Source organism: Zingiber officinale, chromosome 2B (assembly GCF_018446385.1).
Source record: "Zingiber officinale cultivar Zhangliang chromosome 2B, Zo_v1.1, whole genome shotgun sequence".
NCBI lineage: Eukaryota > Viridiplantae > Streptophyta > Magnoliopsida > Zingiberales > Zingiberaceae > Zingiber > Zingiber officinale.
Window position 1 is genome coordinate 107,045,860 of NC_055989.1, and position 22,132 is coordinate 107,067,991.

The following is a 22,132-nucleotide window of genomic DNA, read 5'->3' on the forward strand; positions in this document are numbered from 1 at the left end:
TAAATATGCTTGTACCATTCATTCTAATCTTATAGTGAAAGAATGAGATTAGAACACCAAATAAAAATTATTGGTGCTTCTGATCTCTTTTCTTGTTTAATCACCGGAAATATCGAAATTAAAATAACATGATCCAGCGATATCTAGCTAACTTTTAGAAAGTTTTATGGTAGAGCTCATGAATCTTCTTCCATGATTCCTCTCTTTGCATCTTGAGCTGCTCGTAGAAGTTGCCGATGAAAGCTTCTGCCTTAGTAAACAGCTCTTGCTTGCTTATGATGTCCCTGATCTCGACCTCAACCTTTTCTTCTTGTTTCGTTGCATGCACTCTCTTCTCTGATCCCTCAAATCCTCCGATGAAGAAGAGACTTGGTCTTGACGAGCAACGCTTTAGAGATTGAGCTCTTGGCGCGACCTTGGAGGCCTTCAGCACTGGGGACTTCTTTGCTAGCTTCGCGATGGCTTCTCCCGCCATCGGAGCCCCTGTTGCATTGCCATATGATATTTTTTCCTCATGATGCCTAGAGATGGCCTTGAGGAATCCAGCCTCGACGCATAGTACAACGATAAGGATGTTAAGAAGGATGTACAAATAGAATCTCCTTAGCGAAGAGGATAGGAAGGGAATGACGAGGACTAGAATGAGGAGGAGCAACCCCTTGGCTACTTGAGATCTAGCTAACTTCTCCATAGCTAGCTAGGCGTGTCGAAAGTAGTAGTAACATGGAGGATAACCAGGACACATATTTATAGATAGAATGGACAGGCAATTAGGATTAGAGTAGAACAAAGATAATGTGTCAACATATTTTGAAGAGGATAAGATCGGCGAAAATATTCCAAAACACTTTAGGTGCAACTTTTATTTAGGATCTTTTCAATGGAAATCCCTCGCAAAGTTTGAATATAGCATTGGACCAATTGATCAAATTGAACTTGCTCGAGAGTAGTTCGAAAAATGATAGTTCCATCTCTAACCGTAGTCGAACCGACCCGACCCAATCCAACCCAACCGATTCCAACCCGGAGACCGAATAAAGGGCAATGAGATAAAGAAAGATTGTGGATTGATCTTCTCCTTTCCACTTTCATTGAGGTCATCACCACTGTGTGGATCAATTACATGGAAAGGGAATGACTGACGGTGAAAGGGCAATAAAGAACAACTACTTTATATCCAATTCATGTGCAATTTTTCAACTTTTTCTTTGATCACTATAGAGATTACAAGGAATACTCCTGTGCCGTCTTTTCCAAGATTCTAGGATGACATTATTTTCCATTTTCGATTAAAATCAAATCGAACTATAGATTCTCTTTGGAAGGTTGGTAGTTTATTTCTCTATCATTTATAGTAGATTTTTTATTGTAAAGCTTCGCGAATTATCGCAAACACTTTCAAATTTATCCGGAACTGAGGAAAACCAGCCATCTCTTTCATTCATGTTTGAATAGCAAGACACCATTCAACTAAATAAGCCAAAGCCCACGGGCCGTGGCCTTCGCATTTAAAATGAAAGAGGACTTAAAACTAACTTGAACCTGACATTCTTCTCGGTCCCTTTGTGACCTTTAGATACTCTAGAACCCACATAGTAAAATTTTAATTTTTATGTTTTTTCTAAGATTATAAATGAACCATTTGTTTTGTGATCCTATAAAATAAACACGTTCATTTATGATTATATTCATTTAATTCAAGAAAATAGAAAAGGTATGATATATTTATATGCAAAGATAACTACACACTTGTGAAATTTTTTTATAAATAATCTATTCACAAACTTGATTTTATAAGTTGGAGATTTTCTTTTGTCTATAATTTTGAATTTATAGTTAATCAAACGTCTCAAATTAGCATCGATGAACAAGAGATTTATGCAATTAATTAGCAAGAAATTAAGAAGCTTAACGAAACTCATCAGATGATTAACATCCTAAAATGAAATAATCAAAGACAACGGCAGTTATTCTTATAAACTCAACAGAAGTTTAAGCAAGCACAATGCTACAGTAGCTAATAAATGTCTGTATCAAATAGGAACAAACAACAAAAGGCAATTAATGGAGTATATGAAGATCACAAAAGTAACAATTAATGTATCTATCTGTTTGAAGGCATTCGCTTCAGATGGCATAACTACCAACGAACAACAAAACAAGATATGAATTGTATTTTCAGACGAAACATCTATGAAATGGCCAACGATTTCCTCGACGTGGCTTGTCGGCGGCCGCCATTGAAGTGGGACCTCATGTGCCCACCCAGCGCTTGCCCTGTCGGGAATGACACGCGGCACACCGAGCACTCGTGCGGCTTCTTCTTCGCCACTGCTCCGGATATCACCGCTGGGCGCTTCCGGTGGCTGGAATTGTGGCCTCCGAGTGCTCTGTACGAGGAGAACACTCCGCCGCTATCTAAGGCGCGCGATAGCAAGAGGAGCCCGAGGAGCAGTCCTGCTCGTCTTCGTCGAGGAGAGAAGAAGGCGGCGGAGGCGAAGGACGAGGGCGCTCTGTTCGCTGTCGCTTAGGCGTCCACAGGGCCGGCAGCGTGCGTTGGAGGAAGCCGGTGGCCATCTCTGTCTCTAGCGGCGGAAGCGGAAGAAGAAGCAGAAGAAGAAGAATAAAGCTGCGAATGGAATTGCAGAGTGAATGCGGCAGCATTATTTATAGGGAGAATTCCGCCAATCCCAAACAGAGTGGAACTCATTCGAAGAATTCCCTAATTAAATCCTAACGCGATCCAAATTGCCTGAGAATCCAGGAATTCCATCTGTAATCGGACAGATTTACCAGATTTCCTAACGGTAATAAACGAAGGAACCGTCTCCTAATCATTTTAGGAATTAATTCATTCTATTTTTGGAACTCCTAATCCTGATTGGATTTGTCGAATTAAATATCTTGGAAAACAAATCTAGCAAATATTTGATTATTCGAATTTTCATTTTCAGTTAAGTGACGTCGACTCGTTTCCGAACGTATATATATATAAACGCCTCCATGGAGAAGAGACGCCATCGCAAACTTGTTAACTCGGCGTCTCGTCGGTCTTGGCATCATGGACTGGAGCCGCGGAGAAGTCCTCGGCCGCGGCAGCTTCGCCACCGTCAGCCTCGCCCACGTCCGCCTGCTCTCAGGGGATCATCCTCTGCCTCCGTTGATGGCCGTTAAGTCCACGCCGCTCTCCGCCTCCGCCGTCCTCCGCAACGAGGAAGCCGTCCTCTCCCGCCTCGACGGCTGCCCTTACTTGATTCGCTGTTTCTACTCCGACGTGGTCTCCTCCTGCACAGAGGAGTCTTACAATATTTTCCTCGAGTACGCCGGCGGCGGCTCGCTCCGTGACCTCCTGCTGCGCTCCGGCGGCCGGTTCCCCGAGCCCGCCGTCCGGCGCTACGCCAGAGCAATACTCCTCGGGCTGAATTACATCCACGAATGCGGCTACGCCCACTGCGACGTCAAGCTGCAGAATGTTCTAGTGTTCGACGGTGGCGCCGTCAAAATATCCGATTTCGGCCTCTCCAAGAAGGCCGACGACCGCGCCAAAGGTTTCCGCGGCACTCCGCTGTATATGTCGCCGGAGGCAGCGGCCAGAGAAGAGCACGGAGCGCCGGGAGACATTTGGGCGCTCGGGTGCGCGGTGCTGGAGATGGCTACCGGTCGGCCGCCGTGGCCGAATCCGCCCGACGGGGACGCGTGGGGGTTACTCTTCAAAATCGCCTTCAGCGACGCTTCGCCGGAGATCCCTGCGGATTTATCCCAAAAAGGGAAGGATTTCCTCAGACTCTGCTTCGCCAAAGACCCTGCCCAGAGATGGACGGCCGAGATGCTGCTGAGACATCCATTCGTTACTTCGACCGACGCCGTCGAGGACATCGCCGGTGCACCATGGCAATGCACTACTCCGCTCGGAGCCTCTCCGACGAATGTGCTGGAAATACCTTCCTTGCTTTCCCCGCCTCCTGCCAGTTCTACTCCAATCCACGCTTCATCTTCCCCGATGGTAGAGGAGAATATTCCGGCAGATTCATGCGATCCGTCTCCAACGGATCGAATCCTGGAGCTCTCGTCGCCGGCGGCGCCTAATTGGGCGTCCTCTCCTCCCGACGCAGATTCCGGCTGGATCGAAGTCAGAGCCGGCGTGCTTATCCAATCAATCTCACCTTGATCGATCTGCAGGATGAAACAGATGGAGCTTCCATTAAAGAACTAATCTTTTCCAGCTGCCGGTGAATTAAATCCGCTGCTTTTTGAATTATCAGCAGTAGTTCAATCTTCCTTACAAAGTCGTTAGTTTCTTCTGTGATTCATAAACTTTTGTACGTTTCCAACTCTTCTTTCTTCAGCAACATTGAAGAAATTAAATAAAGATAGACAATTGTTTGATGCAAAGTTTTGTTGGGCTCTCTGCTGTTCTTCATCTAAAGGATGTTTATAAACATACAGGAGCAAAATACGCTTAAAAAACAGAGCACGTGTGATGAATTTATTAGATTTTTTAGGTCTAAGTTGGTGAAGGTAAGTTCTGTGAAGATCATTCTTTAAAAAAACATAATAAAGAGTTGTTTAGTTTTTTCTTCGATTCCGAAAACTTTGTAAATTTTCTTTCCTTTTGAAGGATGCTTATAGAAAATAAGAGAGAAGAACACGCTTCTAATTTTAAGCACGTGCGATGAATACAATAGATTTTACAGAATCTATTGAAACTGGTAGTTTACTGGAACAGTTGGTAGTTGTGCTTTAAAACCTTTTGAAAATACATTAAGAAAAGAAGTTATTCCCGGTAAATTTAGAAATAAATTTACCAGCCTTGTCCCGGCGTAACCGTGATCTTGTTTATCGAGTGAATTCATCCGAGAAAATTATTATCTAAATTGTCTCCAATTTTTTTTTACTTTATCAATGTACTTAATTAAGTTTTTTCTTTACTCAGGATCAAAGTTATAAAGAAAAAAATCTAATTAAATACATTGGTAAGATAAAAAAATATTAAAAAAAAATATTTTAGGCACAGAATTGAGATAATTTAGATGATAATTTTTTTCCGATGAATTCACATGATGAAAGGCATACCAAGAGGACATCAGGAAAAAAAACTAAAAAAATCTGAACTAAAAACCCAACATCTGACCACAGCACCGCCCGAGCACCTCTCGATTCTGAATTCGAGCTCTAAACACATCAGGTACCGAGCCCAACCTTTTCTTTACTGGGCCGGACACGAATGGCTCACATCCAGTAATCACAGTAGCCATAACGATTAGCGGGGCTCAAAATTCCAATCAATCATCAATACAACTGGATCATCACGGTAGAAGAGAGTGAGTAGTTGCAGGAACCAAAGAGTCTCCAACAATTAGAAATTTTCTACTGAAATGCAAGTTTTTGTTCCTCAAAACAAAAATAAAAGCAAATCTGAATCTAAATAAACTGCTCATAGTTTTGCAAATTTTAACCTTTTACAAGTTTATGAAATCATGCTGAATCTAAATAAACTGCTCATGGTGACTGTATTCTATGTTTTTCGGAATTCTATGTTAAATTGAATTAATCGATATAACTGATAGAATTTAAAAGTTCGGTTTTAGTTAATTTAAAATTTCAATTTTGTTTAACAAAATAGCTTTTTTTTAATCTATAAATCAATTAAATCAAAATGTATATTTTAAATATTCGATTGATATATTTGAATCAGATTATATAACTTATAACTTGACTGATAAATCATATACTATTCAATTATTATATATAAAATTACAAAATCCAATTTTACTAAATTTTCCTCTTGTATTATTATTATTTTTTTAAAAAAAAATTGGGCTGTTAAAGGTGTAATTTTTGGGGGGTAAAATTACGTTGGAATTTAAGTTTTTTGCTTTTGGGCTGTTAATTGTGTTATTAGTTGGGCTGCTGAGGGTGTCACTTTTATTTAGGTGCCAGTCTTGTGTTTTCTAGGTTACCCTCCTAAAATTTGGTCAAATTTCATTTTTGTAATTTTTTTTTAATTGTTGATGTTATCAAAATAAAAAATGAAAACATTAGAAAAAAAAAATTAGAGTTATATCTATTGAGAAAAAATTTCGAGAGACACGTTTAAAATGATATGAATATGTACTTAGACGATCAATAAATACTCCAGTTAGACGATTTGAAACTATGACAAACATGTATATCAAATGAGAAAGAGAATGACAAAAAAAAACTTGATTAGTAATAATAAAATAAGAAAAAATTTATTTAAATATAGATGATGATATAATAGGAGATAGAGTTCATATTGTAAAAAGATTATATAGCTGACCTATTTGTGTAGAATAAACCTTAATTATTGTTGTTATCAATTGATTCATAGTTAGTTGATCCGAATATTACCTTCTGGGGCATAGTTCAGTGATAAGTACGTAGAATAAAGTTATAATGGTTAGGGATTAAAACTCAATAAAGGATTTTAGTGTCCTCGCATAGACACTTGCCACTGAGACTTTTTCGTTTTATCTCTCTTAATGATAGTGGACAATTTGGGAGGTCGTTATTGCGATGGTTCCATAATTTTTTAGTTAATTCAAATATTCGATAGATTAATGGATTTTATATCGATTTAATTTATTCAATTTCAAGATAAAATAAATTCGATCCAACTTATTTAAAAATATTTAATTTAATCGATATTTTGAATTGAGAGAGAGGTTGGTGTGGGTGTGATTAATTTGAATAGTGGAAGGCCGAGGACAAGGACAGCTGGCAACTCGCAGCCGGTGGTCGGCGCCGGCACGCTCGATGAGGTGGCTACCAACCAGGCAACCAATCGCTGACGAGGCATGCGTTACATGCTTGTGTATCTCTAATTTTGACTTATATTATTAACCAAAACCAAAAATATTCAATAATAACAATTAATAAATTAAAATTATAATCATTTTTAATAATTTAAGTAAGTGTGAAAAATTATGATATTATAAATAATAAATATATACATAAATTTTAAATTTATTATATTGTGTAAACTTTCTTAAAGGATAATGATTCTCAACTCAGCTTTCCCGCAACAACACCGACGACTTGCTCGGGCAATGCAAACGCGGCATGCAGTTGACCGGAAGAGAGCAAATCCATCTCGGATCTGTCTTGTCGTCGTTGATGTACACGTGGCGGATTTACACCGTCGCGACGACAACTCTAGGAGCCAGATCGCCGGCCAAACGACCTGCTTCGCTGACATTGTTTGACCTTGTCCCCCGCTTCGTGTCAAACGTCGACTCGTGGGAAAAGAAAGAAAGTTGAAGTGAACGCTCGACTCCGGCTCAATCCGAACTAGGAGCTTCCAATTCCTTTAAGTCCCACCTGCCCAATTTTCTAGACGTCGTACCAAACGTCAACGCCCACGCGTTGACGTTGACTTATGAATTCGTGTTTCGTGAAGATGCATCATTTCACACGCACAATATGATCACTTATAATCAAAATTGAAAGGAAAATATGAAAGAAGAACGCCATTAAACTTAACTAATAAATCAAGTCGAAGACTTTGTCAATCAATTATCTATATAGAATAAAGCTCGAATTTCAAATATAATGAATATTCTAAAGGTTAATTATAAGATGCATCCCGGGTAAATCTTATCGGGTCGTCGTCCACATTGGCCAGCACCCTCCGTATTTATAGGCCCCATCGAGCCCCAACCTCTTTTAACCATGCATCCATAATGATTCCATCGAGTGAACTCTTTTTAACCTCAACCTTCGACATCCCTTGACCTTGACGTGAGACCAACTCTAACAAGATTGTCCATTCTAAGGGCGACATCTGGTTAATGACTCCATAAAGTTAGAGGTACGGTTCAATGGTTTTCGTCCTTAATGTGATATCCTGTGCTTACGGTCGAACGATACTTGACTCATGTAGTCACTTAAGTGGCTCTTTTAGGACTAGATAGGTCTTCTATCACACGAAGGGTATTATTCTTTTTTTAATGGCTCGCTCTCTCGCATATGCACGTAAATTTGATCATCGGAGGATCACGCCGATAATGTTGACCTCCAACTGACGTGCTTTAATTTGGTGCTACTGCCATAGCTCTAAAGGAAGAAGCAACCCAATCGGATGAAGGACACCATCAACGCCAATTGTACTCCGGATTTGTCAGATGGATTTTAAAAAACTTGAATTATCAAAGAAAGAAAAAGAAGGAAACAAAGTTGGTCACGAGCAAAAGGTAAACGTGCGCCGACGGCGCATCTCCAACTGTGTCCAGCTTACGCCTGCTGTGGCCTGTGGTTGTGGTCGGTCTTCCTCGTTAACACCTTTTCTTATTAATTATACGGACCATTAATTCCAACTTAAGCTAATCACCTAAATCACGCTCTGTTTCCTCTTTAGCTGGCTCGCCGGAATATGCTTTCACTATTCGCTTGAAAGAATTCATAACTATATAGGAAAACAAAAAAAGGAACAAGTGCGGCAAGCTTGACATAAAGATTGAATTTTTACTATCACTGTTGACGACGAACACAGGGGATTGACTGCGTTCTACAATTTCATTCGTCATCGATTCTACAAGAAATGGATCGTTTCTGTTATCTGGAACTTGAATTGAATCGAAGAAAGAGGGTTCGGTTCCTTCTGATGCGCTGAGTTCGTCGTCATCTTCTGCTGTCGCTGCCGGAGATTGCATCTCGTCGGACCTTACTGTGATCCAGTTGTCGTCGCTTCCCCAGTTGATCGCCGGAGAGGCGCTGCCGGCGAGAAGCCGGAGCCTCTCCTCCGGGCTGTCGTAGTGGTGCTCTTCTTCTTCGGAGTCCGGCCACATGCTCTGCTCCAGCGTGCTCTTCGGGGATACCCGGATTTGATCTGTTGGGGTGGAGGCGTTTTCCGGCGAGTTCATCGTCTTCGCCACGAACGGGTGATGAAGCAGTTGCTCCGCCGTCCACCGCCCTTTTGCGTCCCTCTTCAAGCACTTCCCCACGAAGTCCCTCGCCTCGGCCGACAACCACCCGGGGCACTCGGGGACGTCGCCGGTGAACCCGGAGCGGTGAAGAGCCGCCACCGGGTCGGCGACGTCCGGCCACGGCGGCCGCCCGGTCGCCATTTCTATGACCGTGCACCCGAGCGCCCACACGTCGGCGGGCAAGCCCTGCGCCTCCCCGCGCGCGGCCTCCGGCGCCATGTACATCGGCGTCCCCGAAAGCGGCGGCGCTGCGGTCCGCCGCGCGCACCCGAAGTCCGCGAGCTTCGCGAGGCCTCCGGCGAAGACGAGGACATTCCGGCTCTTGACGTCGCGGTGCGCGACGCCGGCGGCGTGGAGGTGGGCCAAGCCGCGGAGGAGGTCGCCGGCGTAGGAGCGGATCTCCGGCTCTTCGAGGCGGCCGCCGCGAGCCTCTATGCGGTCGGAGAGGGAACCGAGAGAAGCATACTCGAGGAAGAGGTTGTAGACTCCATCGGCGACCTCGAAGCCGAGGTAGGAGACGATGTTGGGGTGGTGCCGGAGGGAGGAGAGGATCCCCTGCTCTCGTTGCAGAGGAGCCGAGGCGAACACGTCGGCATACTTGACGGCAAATACGATGCCGGAGGGGGACGCCACCGCCGCAGAGACGGCGGCGGCGGAGCCACGGCCGATGGTCGGGCCTCGACGCCACTCTCCGACGGCCATATCAGGATCAAATCCGGAACTCGGTGAGTCGATTTGGATCTCGACAGAGAGCAGAGCCGTTTATATACCAGACAAAGTTGACTTTCTGAGATCTTTCCCACTGGCGGTCGGCGGAGCGGCGGAAGGACGAGTTATCATCGATCACATGTGGAGAACGCGGTGAGGGTTGACGGCGAAGAGACTCCAGACGAGCAGACGGGGCGGCTTGTCCGACCAGTTGAAACCGTCCGCGTACGATCTTCATGGCGGGACCCGTTGACTCTCCATAGGACCGGTGCAGGAAGTCAGCATAGTCAACGCCATGAATGATTTAGCTGTTGGTCATCAATTTTGACAAGTGTACGGCTGGAGATTTGGAATGGCTTAGATGGATAGGGAAATTATTTTTATTATATAATTTATATTTAAAAAATAATTAATGTTGACCTTCCTATTTATATAAAATAGGACACCTAACTTCTCTATTTATATAAAACAATATACTTATTTTAAAAATATCTTCCATTTATTGCATCCATTTTGTTTTACTAGAATTGAATAAAAAATATTTAATATGGTAGTATTCGTGTGGTAAAAGGCGTTTAAGCCAAATAATTATGAAATACTGATCATGTCTGACCGTAATTTCGCACCCACACTTGGAATTTCACCATCGCGTCCCGTTATGATTTTGCAAGCAAACCGCAAGCAATTCATAGTGGTCGCAATCTTTATTAGCCACAATTTTACCATCAATTGTCTGAGATTTCACGGTGATCGCAAATACAAACTTCAAAAATATTAGAGATTCCTCAAACGAATATTTTTATTGCCGCGAAAGGCGATGAGGATGGAAGAGTAGCGAATCCCAATGACCAAATGCAGAAAGGTATGGATAAAGGTAGTTATGATTTACCTTATGTTTGAATGGGGTGAGTAAAGGAGAGAGAGGGGAGGGGGAGGAAAAGAAAGGGAAGTAAAATATTTATATTCTTTTTATTATAAAGGGAGGAAAGTTTCATTAACATAATGTGTAACCGTATTTAGGAGGAAAGTGAACATAATGAAAGTTAAATATATAAAGTTATAAAATTATCCTCACTTTTGTTAAAGGCTTACGCATTCAATTGTGGCAAAAGGTGAATATGCTCGCCCCCAACCCCCCGTCAACTCGTCCCAGGGTCAACACGGAGGAGATAAATCACGGGCGGCTACTAGCATTTGGAATAGTGATTAGCACATGAGGGAGACATTTACCTCGGCTTTGCCGAGATTCAAACCTCAGACCTCATTGTGGCAACATCTCATGCGCTAGCTACTAGACCCATCCGAGGGGACAAAGGCTTACGCATTCAATAACTTAGTACATCTTACATACATTTATTGATTAAAACTTACGCATTCAAACAATTATAGCTCATTTATTAAAGTCAACGTCAGCCTCAAAATCGACGTCGATGGAATGCGAGCGTCGGACGGTGCGAGTCGGGCAGTGTGAGTCGAGATGTGCAAGTGTTTTTCATCGCAGCGCAAAAAATACCTAAAACAATAATTTTGAGAAATAATATAATAAAATAGAAATAAAATTAGAATACAAATTTTTATAGTTCCCCTTACCCTTCCTTGGATCCCAAATCAAAATGTAAAAAAAAATCTTTCATTTCATGGGTAAAAAAAGATTAAAACTTACTCTTTCTTACCTTATCTTTCTTTCCATAGCTCACTTCCTCCTAAATTTCAATTTTCCTTCTCCTTTTTTATCCTCCCTCACCTTCCCTCACCTTCTCCTAAACAGTGGTTAGGTGGTTGCACCCAACACAGTTGGGAAATTGACTTTGGACGAACAACCCAACAGTTGACTTCTTGTTCAAAATGCCTCAAAAATTCATATAGATGTTTAATAAGTCAAACATCCTTTTAATTAGATGGGTACAATTCCAAATAGTATAATAATTAGGTAGCCCTACACTTCACATGCCTCTATGTGGATCTACTGCGGGTCTTCTACCAAACGACACTACACATGTGTAAAGTCACAGTCCGTAAAAAGATCAATATAATCAACTTCACTAACCTCACTTAGTGAGATAAAAGCTTAATTATTATCATACATAGTTTGTCACATGTGAACCATAAACGAGGAAGACCATCCTTGTAAGAAGCGTAAACAGAGAAGTAAAAGCTTCGAATATACCTCTGAGAGGAAAGAAGCATTTCGATTGTCGCCCTCTGCAAACTGTCTCAATGAATGGCCTCCTCGGCCGCTTCCAGCTCCTCGCAAACCAACTGTGCTCATCCCAACTATAGTTTATTCGAGGGCACAAGGAAATATCATTTCTAATCTGTTGAATAAGAACATAAAGGATGAAGTTTTAGGAGACTAGGGATATCACTTGAGACGCATCTGTACGAAACACAATCGCGCTGCAACTACAGATCGAAGGTAGAATTTACTTGACGTAGTCACGTAGGATGCATAGTACACGATTTCACACTAGTTACGATAGGCAACTCCCGTGGGTCAGAAGAGAGAACAAGCTTATAAATTACATATATATCGGCATTAAGGAGTTCAGTCTTAATCAAATATATCATATACATATGCCTTGTATTTATTATATATAGATATTGAACAAACTGCAGTGGTCCTTTTCCGCCTGTGTTTCGATCTAAGCTGACGTCGGGCTTCAGAAACACAATGAAAATTTCTTCTTCTGCAAAACAGGGGAATTGTTACGGTCAGGAAATCGCAAGAAGTATAGCAGTACAATGCAAATGAATGAGCGACCATGTGTTTTGAAATGTTGATTCCACTTAGAGTTGGTGAATATTTTTCCATCTAATCAGACACCAGTTTATATCTTGATAACTCATAGAAACTACCAATGCTCAGATCTGTCTGGAAATTTACAAGGATAGAATACAACATCTCAATGTCGTACACTGAGGAGAATGTTCACAATTGAATTAGTTTGAGGATCATAGATGCCAAAAGGTAAATTTTTTAAAGGCGCAGACCATATTACGATGTAACTTACCCGAAACTTAGCCTCCCTTTGCTGGTCAATATATGCAAGCAACTCCTCTTGTCTCATCAAAGCTTCATATAGAGCCTGCTCAGACACAATTAATGATGATAAATGTGTATATTGATGCATAATTTGATTGCATGACCACCAAATATAAAACAGAATGCTGCATGAATTTGAGAAAATCTTGTAGCATTAGAATCTAAATATTAAAGCAAAATACGTGAAGTGAGTTCTTAGATGGAGGAGTCATAGCATCAGCACTTTGGATAGATAGATAGGTCATGCCATCACTTTGATTAGGGATTAGAAAACATCAGCAATCATATTTGTTTTCTCAGCTGCAACTCTTTGATTGGAAGAAACATTATAAACAAGCATTTTAATAAATAATTATGCCAAATACCTGTTTAAGAGTATTAAATGCATTAATCACCTCAAATCCCTATTTGAGCAAGTATATGTAAGTATTGTTTTCCTTAACAACAAAAAAAAGAACTGCTGCCAAAGTTTATCAAGGAATGACTGAATTAGAAATAGAATATGAACTAGTAATGTAGATTTACATAAAACTCATTGGAGGAATAAGATAAAAAATTGGGACAAGCATGACTCGAAGGAGGAGGATGAATTAGAAAGAGAAGAACATGAAGATATAAGCATAAGGTGAAACACTGCTGGAGGTTCAAGTACTGGAACAACATATATTCATTAATCAACCTGACTTTCTGAGAAGCATTACTATGCAATATTAGATGGGAAATGTTGGATGATACAGCTTTCTCCAAGAAACATTTATTTTGTGCCTACTGCTTGAATTGAAACCGAAGTTCGATTACATTTATTTTGATATGCTAGTTGTGGTAATCCAGAACAAAAAGTATAAACGCACCTTTTTAGTAGAAATGAGCTCAGCTTCTAGTGCATCCACACGACGAACAGCAGCATCAAGCAATTCCTCTTTTTCGTGAGGCATTTTAGTAGGTTTTGTTTGAAGCTCATCAACCTTTTCTTCCAGTTCTCCCAACCTTTTTAAAACTGATGAAAGCAGATCTACTTCTTTGTAAGCAGGGGAAGGAGAAGGGGGTCGAAATTCCTCTTTAGTCATAGGATCCAGATCAAATTCAGGATAGTATTGATCAAACTCTGCCCTTTTATGTTGAAACTTTTTGTTTAGACTAATGACTGAACAGAGCATAGTGTAAAGTGTCATAATGAAGGCAGCAAGCCATGTGATAATTTGAGCCTTTAATCCTTCTGAAGTCTTCCCCCTGTCCAACAATGGGAATCTACCTGGAACAAGCAAGCTACTCTAATTAGCCAAGAAGACTTTATATTGCATGGGAAAATAATAAACTACATTAATACATAGCTGAATTAAGCATGTGTTAATTGACCTTAAGGGGAGTTATGCTCAAATTGCAACAAGAATATGAAAAGAAAGGACTATTAAAGGGGTATATCCAGAGTTAATACTATAGTTAGATATAGGTCAAAATATACATATGGAGTAAGGAACCTAAATACACAATGTGACAAAATGTAAAATCAGTTACCATATTTGTTGAGTGACTACATATGATGTTAGGGCCCTAATTACATATGGTGTAGAATAGTTTCAGTTACCATATTTGATGAGTGACTACATATGATGTTAGGCCCCTAATTACATATGGTGTAGAATAGTTTCAGTTAGCATATTCATTGACTAAATCTTTGAAAGGCCTTAGAACAAAATACATAATGTAACAAGCTGAGGTTTTACAACATTTTAAAACTAGCTTGTGACAGAGATCTAATTATAAATAGATGGGGTCTATTCATAAATATAGGGTCTATTCATAAATATAAACATCACAAGGAAGTAACATTGTAAAATGATGTAAAATAACACATATATATACGCTGAAGGGAGTAGTTAGGGGAAGGGAATAACTCAAATGATTTTTCACAATACAAATATAAAATGGCATATTGGATAATCGTGTACCTCTGAACTTAATATATAATGCTTATTTTTCATTGTTGAACAACATAAGATACTATCACTGTTAAAAATAGTTTTGAGATTAGCAATTAGCTCACTGACCATTAGCTGAATAATGTGTTGAACTAGAATTTTGACTATTCCATCCTACATCTACTGCCTTGTCAACCATTGGGACACAGTCTTCGTACTCAGAAGAGACACCAGATGTGGTGCTTGCCTTTCCTGTAATTTTTGCCTGCATATTATTTTAAAGTAACTTAATTAATTTGTGCCAACACCAAAAGTTAGAGATGATTATTTACAAAGAGGCTAATGCATGGTTGCTATTGTTTAAGAAGGCCATTAGTTAAGTAGCAAGTATAGAGCTAGTACAGTAGTATAATGGCATTACTGAGTGTGTCCCTCTAGACCTAGGACCTCCTATATAGAGTTATGGATGCATGTATCACTCTTAAACATGCTAGCTATACCCTTTTTTTAATCAAAGACTCAGAATATAAATTTAATCAAGAGATTTTCAAGGATTTCTTATATACAATATGCCATGACTTGAAAAACTAATAACCTAATAGAGAATATTCTGCAGATGTCAACAGAATAGAGATTTTTCTTATGGAGGGATAGATAATAGTTTAATTCTGAGTATATGTACAGTCCCAGGAGTGTTAATCAAGTAACAGAAAACATTTATAAATGCACAATAGTAACATAAAGGTTCTCTCACTACAAGCAAACAATAATACCACGTATGTTGGAACCTGAAAGATAAACCATAAAGCAATCATGCTGGCAACAATAAAAAAGTATACCTTTTCCTTTTCTTTTGCAATTCATCAGAACTACTCTCTCCAACTTACGTGATTCCAATTTGTCAGTCTAGTTCAGTTTCAAAACAATATTAAATATAGCTTTATCATTTTGAGTGATTAAATTAGATGTATTACTAATACAACCCAATACCCCAACTAAATCTCAAATATTCCAGTCACTCTTTCACTTATTGTTATGCCTTTCTCATTTAGTCTGCTGCAAATTAGCTAATGTTTGACTCTTTAACTCCAATCATCAATTATTATGCCTTGCTACCTTCCACCAACAAATTGTTATTCTAACTCCCCTTTAGTCAAATCATGTTAGACTTCAATGTTACAAACCTGTGCTCTGAGCTTTTTCCTGTATTCCATCACATCACCTATCCTATTCTTTTCTAGTTCCTCTGAGCATAAAAATTCTTCATAATAGATTGGCATAAAAATTCCTTATAAAATAATATATTCTCAAGTCTCGGAAAAATTCATGGAATTCTCTTGTTTGTGGTGTTTAGAAATAAAAGGAATCAGGACCTAGTCAACCTGCAAGAAACTAGAGCTTACCTCTTCACGAACAGGGGTTAGCGGAGGATTATTAAAATAGTTGCCAGACTTTCTTGGATAAGCTGTGTCTTCAGCATCTGAGCCAGACTCTGCAGTAGATGTATCGCTTCCTTTTACCTGGAATTTAAACCAAAAGACCTTTAGTAACTGAAAACATGCTGACAAAGGCAGGTATTTTTTGCAGTTCTTAATTCTTACAAGCGGGTATCTTGGCTTAGCATAGGCAATAATCTTCCCCTCACTATTTGAAACAGTTACAATTTGCCTAGCACATTGTGCTTCGCCATGAAGAATCATCTGCTCAAAATCCAAAGTCCAAACCATCAAATAATGTTATACAACCTAGCGGGTCTTAATTCTTACAAGTGTGCGCATGGGCGTGTGAATAGAAAGATAATAGAAAAGAACCTTTGATATGTCAGGGTCTTTCCATGGACCTCGATCAGATCTCAGGCATCCTCCATGTTCAACACAACTACAGCTACCACCAAGAAATTCTGGCAACTCCCTAGAGAATCCAGAAACCACTTTTCAGGACATGAGAGAGAGAGAGAGAGAGAGAGAGTACTGTAAATTAAGATAAACAGGGCTAATAATTCACAAACAAGGAAAGCGACCTCGAATCGATTATGTCAAGCAGCTTGTTCTGGTATTTAGTTCCAAGAACCTGAAGAAGAGTATGCAATTTATATACCCAGATCTAAACACAATATGTTAGTGTTAGCTGCTGCATTGTCTCGTTTCACTTACATGAATTTTAGAAGTCGTTCTAGGATCGAGGAATGATTTCACAGAATTCCATAATAGCCTAAAACCTGAACCAGCATTAATGATAAACATTTGGCACAATGTCTGCAGCAAATTAACGGTTGTTAAATTGAAACCAAAGTTAAAATGAAATAAATTGACAAAATGAGAAAGCAGTTGTCAAATAGATTTCTAAGTTAAAATGCAGTGTATTAAGAAAAATGAGAAAGGAGAATAAAATTTGAGCATGATAGTGCGTGGTGCATAAGTGTGTAAAGAATTTATATACCTCTGGGTAATTATCGTTGTCAATTTTTTGCAAACGTATAATCAGATCTCGTGCAGCCTTGGTGAAGTTTTTCATACCCTAATGAAATATAACATAAGTATTGACAGGTAAGTTCTCAGTAAACCATAAGTAGGCAACTGGAGTAATATATCATTAATTATGTAAAATATTCAAACATACCACTCCTTGCACATCTAGAATGGTTGTATTTGAATCAATGTGGCGTTTTGCTGCAATTGAACAAGCTGGAAACCTAATTAAGAAACACCTTTCAAACTCTTTCACGTGATATTTTATGTATCGATCCATAGTTGTCACTTGCATTAGCTTATTTGCATCAACTTTTCCAAGCCTTTCAATGTAAACAGGTCTCCCCTCTTTATCCACGCCATGATAACCTTGTGGATAGTACTTTAAAACCTCATCTATCTCTGAATAATCAAAATCCTGATGAAGATATTTATATCAAATAACTGCGGTTTTCAACAAACATCCACATACTGATAAACTAAACCAGACCTCCCACCTTAATATTTGTTACAGAGCAAAGATTAAATATGGGTTGAAGCAAGAGGCTGAAAAAACAAAGAGGAAATGGATAGAAGGGGCATGGCCTGCAACTCTAGATTACAATTGTACACTATGTCAAGAATATTATAGATTTGTGTCATTTTTTCATCCAATCATAAACAATCAAAGGAGGCTAAGTAGACACAAATAGCTTGGCATATAAATTTACAAATAGGCACAGTATGGATTGACAAGAATCACCATGTGGATCAGAAAGGTCAACAGTACCTTCCATAATTAGCTATAATACAACAGGACTTGACAGAAAATCTTTGAACTAGAAAAGTGGCATTTTGGAGATTAATATAAATCATGAAAGTTCCATGAGGCAGAAAGTGTCATCAGATGAGTTGCTTTTACAGAATTTAATCAATTTTGTACTTCTGGTAAATTGTCACCTACAATTATCTAAACAAAAGATCACTTTGTTTCATCTTAATGTTTAAAATGGGATTCATCATGTTATGAATAGCAAGGATTGAATACTATGGTGAGGATAGATATGGGAGAAGAGAACAATGGTCTTCTTAGAAGAGGGTGAAGGAGAAGAGAGATTGCAATGTTTATGATTAAACATGTTTAACTATTGCTAACATAAAATTCACATCTGAATAGCCAATTTAGTTGAAAACAGAGGAAAATATTTTTGTTGCTCGTCAAGATTCCAATTTCAGATGTCTAGACCTAAGTAATATTGAACACTTTTGAATATTTAAACACTTTTGAATAGGAGAAGGAACATACATATGATTTTATGAAGGTATTGACTTTATAGATTCAAAATTCCAATTCATGAGAATTGATCAATTTGCTCATTACCTCAATAATAGTATCGGTACCAAATTCTTGCCTCCATTTAAGCATTTCTGACCACATGCGCTTCGCTTTCTCAATATCAAATTTCCGTGCTTTCAGAAATCTAAAGGTAAACATGCCATTAGTAAGTAAGAAAATAAAAAATAACTTCAAAATGAAAATAAGACAGTAAGGAACTAAGGATAGAAGAATCAGTTTCAGCAGCAATAAGATTGGCAGTTTCAAGTTACGGCAAACAATTTTATGACTGTATAATGTCACTTCTTGCAGTATAATTAGCACAACACTAACTGAAAGTTTCCAGAAAACACAGCAAAATAATGTCAATATCTGAACTTGACCAGGATTTCAGTCTATTAATTTTACTTATTCTAACTATCAAAATCTCATTTCTTCTAGCCCCAAAATGGTTGAGACAACATTATATGCCATGTGTCAAGAAGTCGACAACATCAAGACACCTGCTCTAGCTTGAGACACTACATAAAACTTGTTGGAAGGCAACCGTAGGAGCCAATTGCATTGGAAGAAGATCACCAAAGCTCAACAGCATAGAAGTAGTGGCTAGCAGAGTGCTCCTAGGAAACAAGGGAATAGGAAACCCTAGCTTAAAAAATGGCAGACAGGACTAGATACATGTATAGGGGACACATAGAGAAAAATAAATTATAGAGAGAATAATCATATATAATTTACTTGAACATGTCATTTCACATATTTTAGGGACTGTTATCAGTTACTATATACCCTAGTTCAATTGTTGATTGCAAAGAACCTTCCCTTTCTGTATTAGCACTGTTTATAAGGATAAGGTAGGTTACCTCAACAACATATGATAATCATCATGCTTCAATGGTAGCAACTCATCCTGAATTAAGGACTGGCGAAATGCATCAACAGCTCGTAGCTCTTCAATGTCTCTAACATCCTCGATTGGAATAGTGCTAGTGAGCTTATCAAGTTTCTTTCTACTCCTTCGCCTCAAAGAATGTCTGAATTTAGTAGATGCACTTATTGCTCTTTTCTTCAAAGATCCGATTTTTGTCTTCCTCTCATCTTCTGAGTTCTCGACATCTGATTTCTTTTCATGATTGGAGAACCCCTCAAAACCTGCAAGTCCAACAAAAATCAGTGATAATGTCTATGTCAAAATACATTTATCCATTGGAAGGAAACTCGTGCATCAAACATAACAAATTTCATAAGAAGCAAAGTATGCAGATATGTATAGATACCAAACTGCATCATATTTTATAACCCTTTTACCTGATAATGGTGCTTAAGTCAGTCTAATTCCAGAAAACATGTCAACAATGTCAAACTGATTTGTCGGCAAAGGATGAGAAAGCAACCAAACCAACTTTCTAACTCTTTGATCCGAGAAGTTAAACCAAATCTAAGTTTTTGACAAAGTGTGCAAAATCATCAAGATCTTTGTTATGTTTATAATCAATGAATAAATTGAATCGTGACTGGTTAGTGATTGTATGTTCTTAGTAGCATCTAATTATGTCCACAGGTGTTGTAATGATGCCCATAGTGGCCCAGGCAACAAGGGCTTCAATCACAGACCACTATATTAACTGCTGAAAGGTGGCGCAGTCAAACCTTATCTTCAAGCTCATCAAAGTGATAAAATTTTGCATCCAGTAATCATTGAAAGCATCACAGGCCAAATTGGTGCACTGTATAGCAAATTATTTAAAATTTCAGTTGATCAAGTGCAAATCCGTGATGAAACTTATGATTGCCACCACCAAAAAGGTTCAGAAAGCAAAGTAACTATAGGTTGAAACAGGGGACACTAACACATGAAGGAGGTCAAACAAACAGAAGCACATGGCCTAAATGAAGACAATTTCACTTATGGTCGTCAATAAACTCCTAATCCAAAATTTGCAGCAGAGGCAGTTAAGAAGGTTAGCACTATCAGGACCACCGTGCTAGACTAGATATGAAATTCTTCACTTCAAGGAAGCAGAAGCTCAGTTAATTATTTTAAATTTATTTGAAGAGGAAAACACATATTATTCTATCTTTTAGAGGAAATCCAATGGACCTCATGTTTTCCCCCTTCTGTTCATGTTTCTAGATCTACCAAATCCACGACAACAAGAACTTAGCTATGGAAGTTTAGCAGAAGAAAATAGGAAAAAAAACAAACTTACGAGCTGAAAATAGGGAAAATTATGCTAACAACAACTTACAAGGCCTCGCGAATCGGTCAAGTGGCCCTGACATATCCACCGGTCTGGAAAAAAAACAAAGAGGCAAATTTTGAATCAAAAAGCTGAACAATAACAAAGGGAGTACCCTCACAAACGTCAAACTACCAGAAACCCTAGAAAGAAGAACAAGTAGCCAAGCAGGTCCGAACAGTCAAAAGAAACAGCCCCTATCAAAACTTCCTCCTCCCTCAGAAGCGGGGGTGGAGGACAGCGTCGAGGCGTCCGCCGGCCGGCGGTGCAACGGAGCTCCTGCCGCCGATTATCGAACTTTGCAAGCTGATCCGCCTCTCCTTTTCTGTGTGGTTTCTTCTTTCTGCACGAAAATACATAGAGAAAGAAAAACGAATAGGAGAAGAAAAACAAAACGTTTTAAATATAAATAAAAATACATAGAGAAAGAGACGTTGAACAATTCGATGAGCACGACGGTGGAACGTTCCCCGCTGAACAGGATCGAGTCTTTTTATTGGTTGCATCTGTCAGACCCATCTAGATCAGAGTGGCCACCACCTGTTTAGGTGGACCATATTGCTATGGTAGGGACTCGAATCCTGTATCGTGAACAAAAAGAGACATAAAATCCTTGATGCGAATTATTCTCGAAATAAAATGACCGGGGAACTTCTTTTTCACCCACAATTTATCCGGATTTTCAATCTAGTCCTCTCTATTAAATTAGGAAAAAATGAAATACAAATAAATAAATATAAATATTTCAAAAAAAAACTACAGAAATCATTGACCTTAATCGCTTTACCTTCCTGTTCAAATTAATCCATCGTCTTGTATGTAATTGATGATAAAAGATGAATACATTCGTCCCTAGCGTCCTCGTCAACCTGTCTCATGGTCAATACGAAGGAGATAAATTATGGACGGCTATTAACTTTTAGAATAATGACTAACACATAAAAGAAATATTTATCTTGATTTTATCAAAATTTGAATCTCAGATCCTGTCCCAGGGTCGTCTAGTATGTAATGTAACATATGAATATATGATGATCATCCAACAGCTACTAAAATGAGATCTCGGATATGTGGTACTAGTTTGACGATGAAAAGAAATTTCAACTCTTTTAAGAAATAAAAAATTTAGGAAGGTCCCCTCGCTCGTGATGTTTCGAGGCGCGTGCTTACTTTGACTTAGTGGGTTGTGACACTGTCAAATTAACTTAAAATTTAATATTATTATGCATTTCAAATTTATTTACATTTATTCAATGAAAATTTCAAACAATTCATTAAATTAAATTAATAAATCTTAAACGGATATATTTAACTTATTAATTTTTATAAATAAATATTATAAACTAACATCGAATTTACTGATCAATCAAATAAATTTTTAAAAAGTAAAAGTTTTAAATTATAAAAAAAATATTGGTGGAGTAGAATAACATCTAAGATTTTAGTTGAAATTTAAACATATTTTTAAATTAAATAGAAGGTAATTCATCATAA

General features: G+C 38.8%; 4 protein-coding genes across 4 annotated transcripts; 1 reads left to right on the forward strand and 3 right to left on the reverse strand.

Moving 5' to 3' along the window:
- Window positions 1-154: 154 nt before the first annotated feature.
- On the reverse strand, window positions 155-698 carry LOC122048545. The gene has a single exon (XM_042610099.1). The coding sequence runs from the start codon at window positions 689-691 to the stop codon at window positions 155-157; it is 537 nt and encodes a 178-aa protein (XP_042466033.1). The 5' UTR covers window positions 692-698.
- A 2,363-nt stretch (window positions 699-3,061) lies between these two features.
- LOC122048546 (mitogen-activated protein kinase kinase kinase 20-like) lies at window positions 3,062-4,168 on the forward strand. Its single transcript, XM_042610100.1, has one exon. The coding sequence runs from the start codon at window positions 3,062-3,064 to the stop codon at window positions 4,166-4,168; it is 1,107 nt and encodes a 368-aa protein (XP_042466034.1).
- A 4,174-nt stretch (window positions 4,169-8,342) lies between these two features.
- On the reverse strand, window positions 8,343-9,744 carry LOC122048547 (mitogen-activated protein kinase kinase kinase 18-like). The gene has a single exon (XM_042610101.1). The coding sequence runs from the start codon at window positions 9,645-9,647 to the stop codon at window positions 8,343-8,345; it is 1,305 nt and encodes a 434-aa protein (XP_042466035.1). The 5' UTR covers window positions 9,648-9,744.
- A 2,406-nt stretch (window positions 9,745-12,150) lies between these two features.
- On the reverse strand, window positions 12,151-21,017 carry LOC122046697 (phosphatidylinositol/phosphatidylcholine transfer protein SFH8-like). Its single transcript, XM_042607508.1, has 15 exons — window positions 20,774-21,017; window positions 20,648-20,691; window positions 19,262-19,550; window positions 18,444-18,543; window positions 17,235-17,501; window positions 17,055-17,132; window positions 16,769-16,870; window positions 16,636-16,685; window positions 16,427-16,526; window positions 16,217-16,315; window positions 16,019-16,135; window positions 14,745-14,880; window positions 13,548-13,948; window positions 12,665-12,739; window positions 12,151-12,340 (listed from the first exon to the last, which is right to left on the reverse strand). The coding sequence occupies exons 2-15, from the start codon at window positions 20,679-20,681 to the stop codon at window positions 12,314-12,316; spliced, it is 1,875 nt and encodes a 624-aa protein (XP_042463442.1). The 5' UTR covers window positions 20,682-20,691; window positions 20,774-21,017; the 3' UTR covers window positions 12,151-12,313.
- Window positions 21,018-22,132: the final 1,115 nt, after the last annotated feature.

Bases quoted from the DNA above. Each gene is read 5' to 3' on its own strand.
- LOC122048545 (XM_042610099.1), bottom strand. From the start codon at position 691: ATGGAGAAGTTAGCTAGATCTCAAGTAGCCAAGGGGTTGCTCCTCCTC.
- LOC122048546 (XM_042610100.1), top strand. From the start codon at position 3,062: ATGGACTGGAGCCGCGGAGAAGTCCTCGGCCGCGGCAGCTTCGCCACC.
- LOC122048547 (XM_042610101.1), bottom strand. From the start codon at position 9,647: ATGGCCGTCGGAGAGTGGCGTCGAGGCCCGACCATCGGCCGTGGCTCC.
- LOC122046697 (XM_042607508.1), bottom strand. From the start codon at position 20,681: ATGTCAGGGCCACTTGACCGATTCGCGAGGCCTT. The intron at 19,551-20,647 runs GTAAGTTGTTGT...TTGGACTTGCAG, and splicing joins TGACCGATTCGCGAGGCCTT to GTTTTGAGGGGTTCTCCAAT. The intron at 18,544-19,261 runs GTAACCTACCTT...GTTTACCTTTAG, and splicing joins GATTATCATATGTTGTTGAG to ATTTCTGAAAGCACGGAAAT.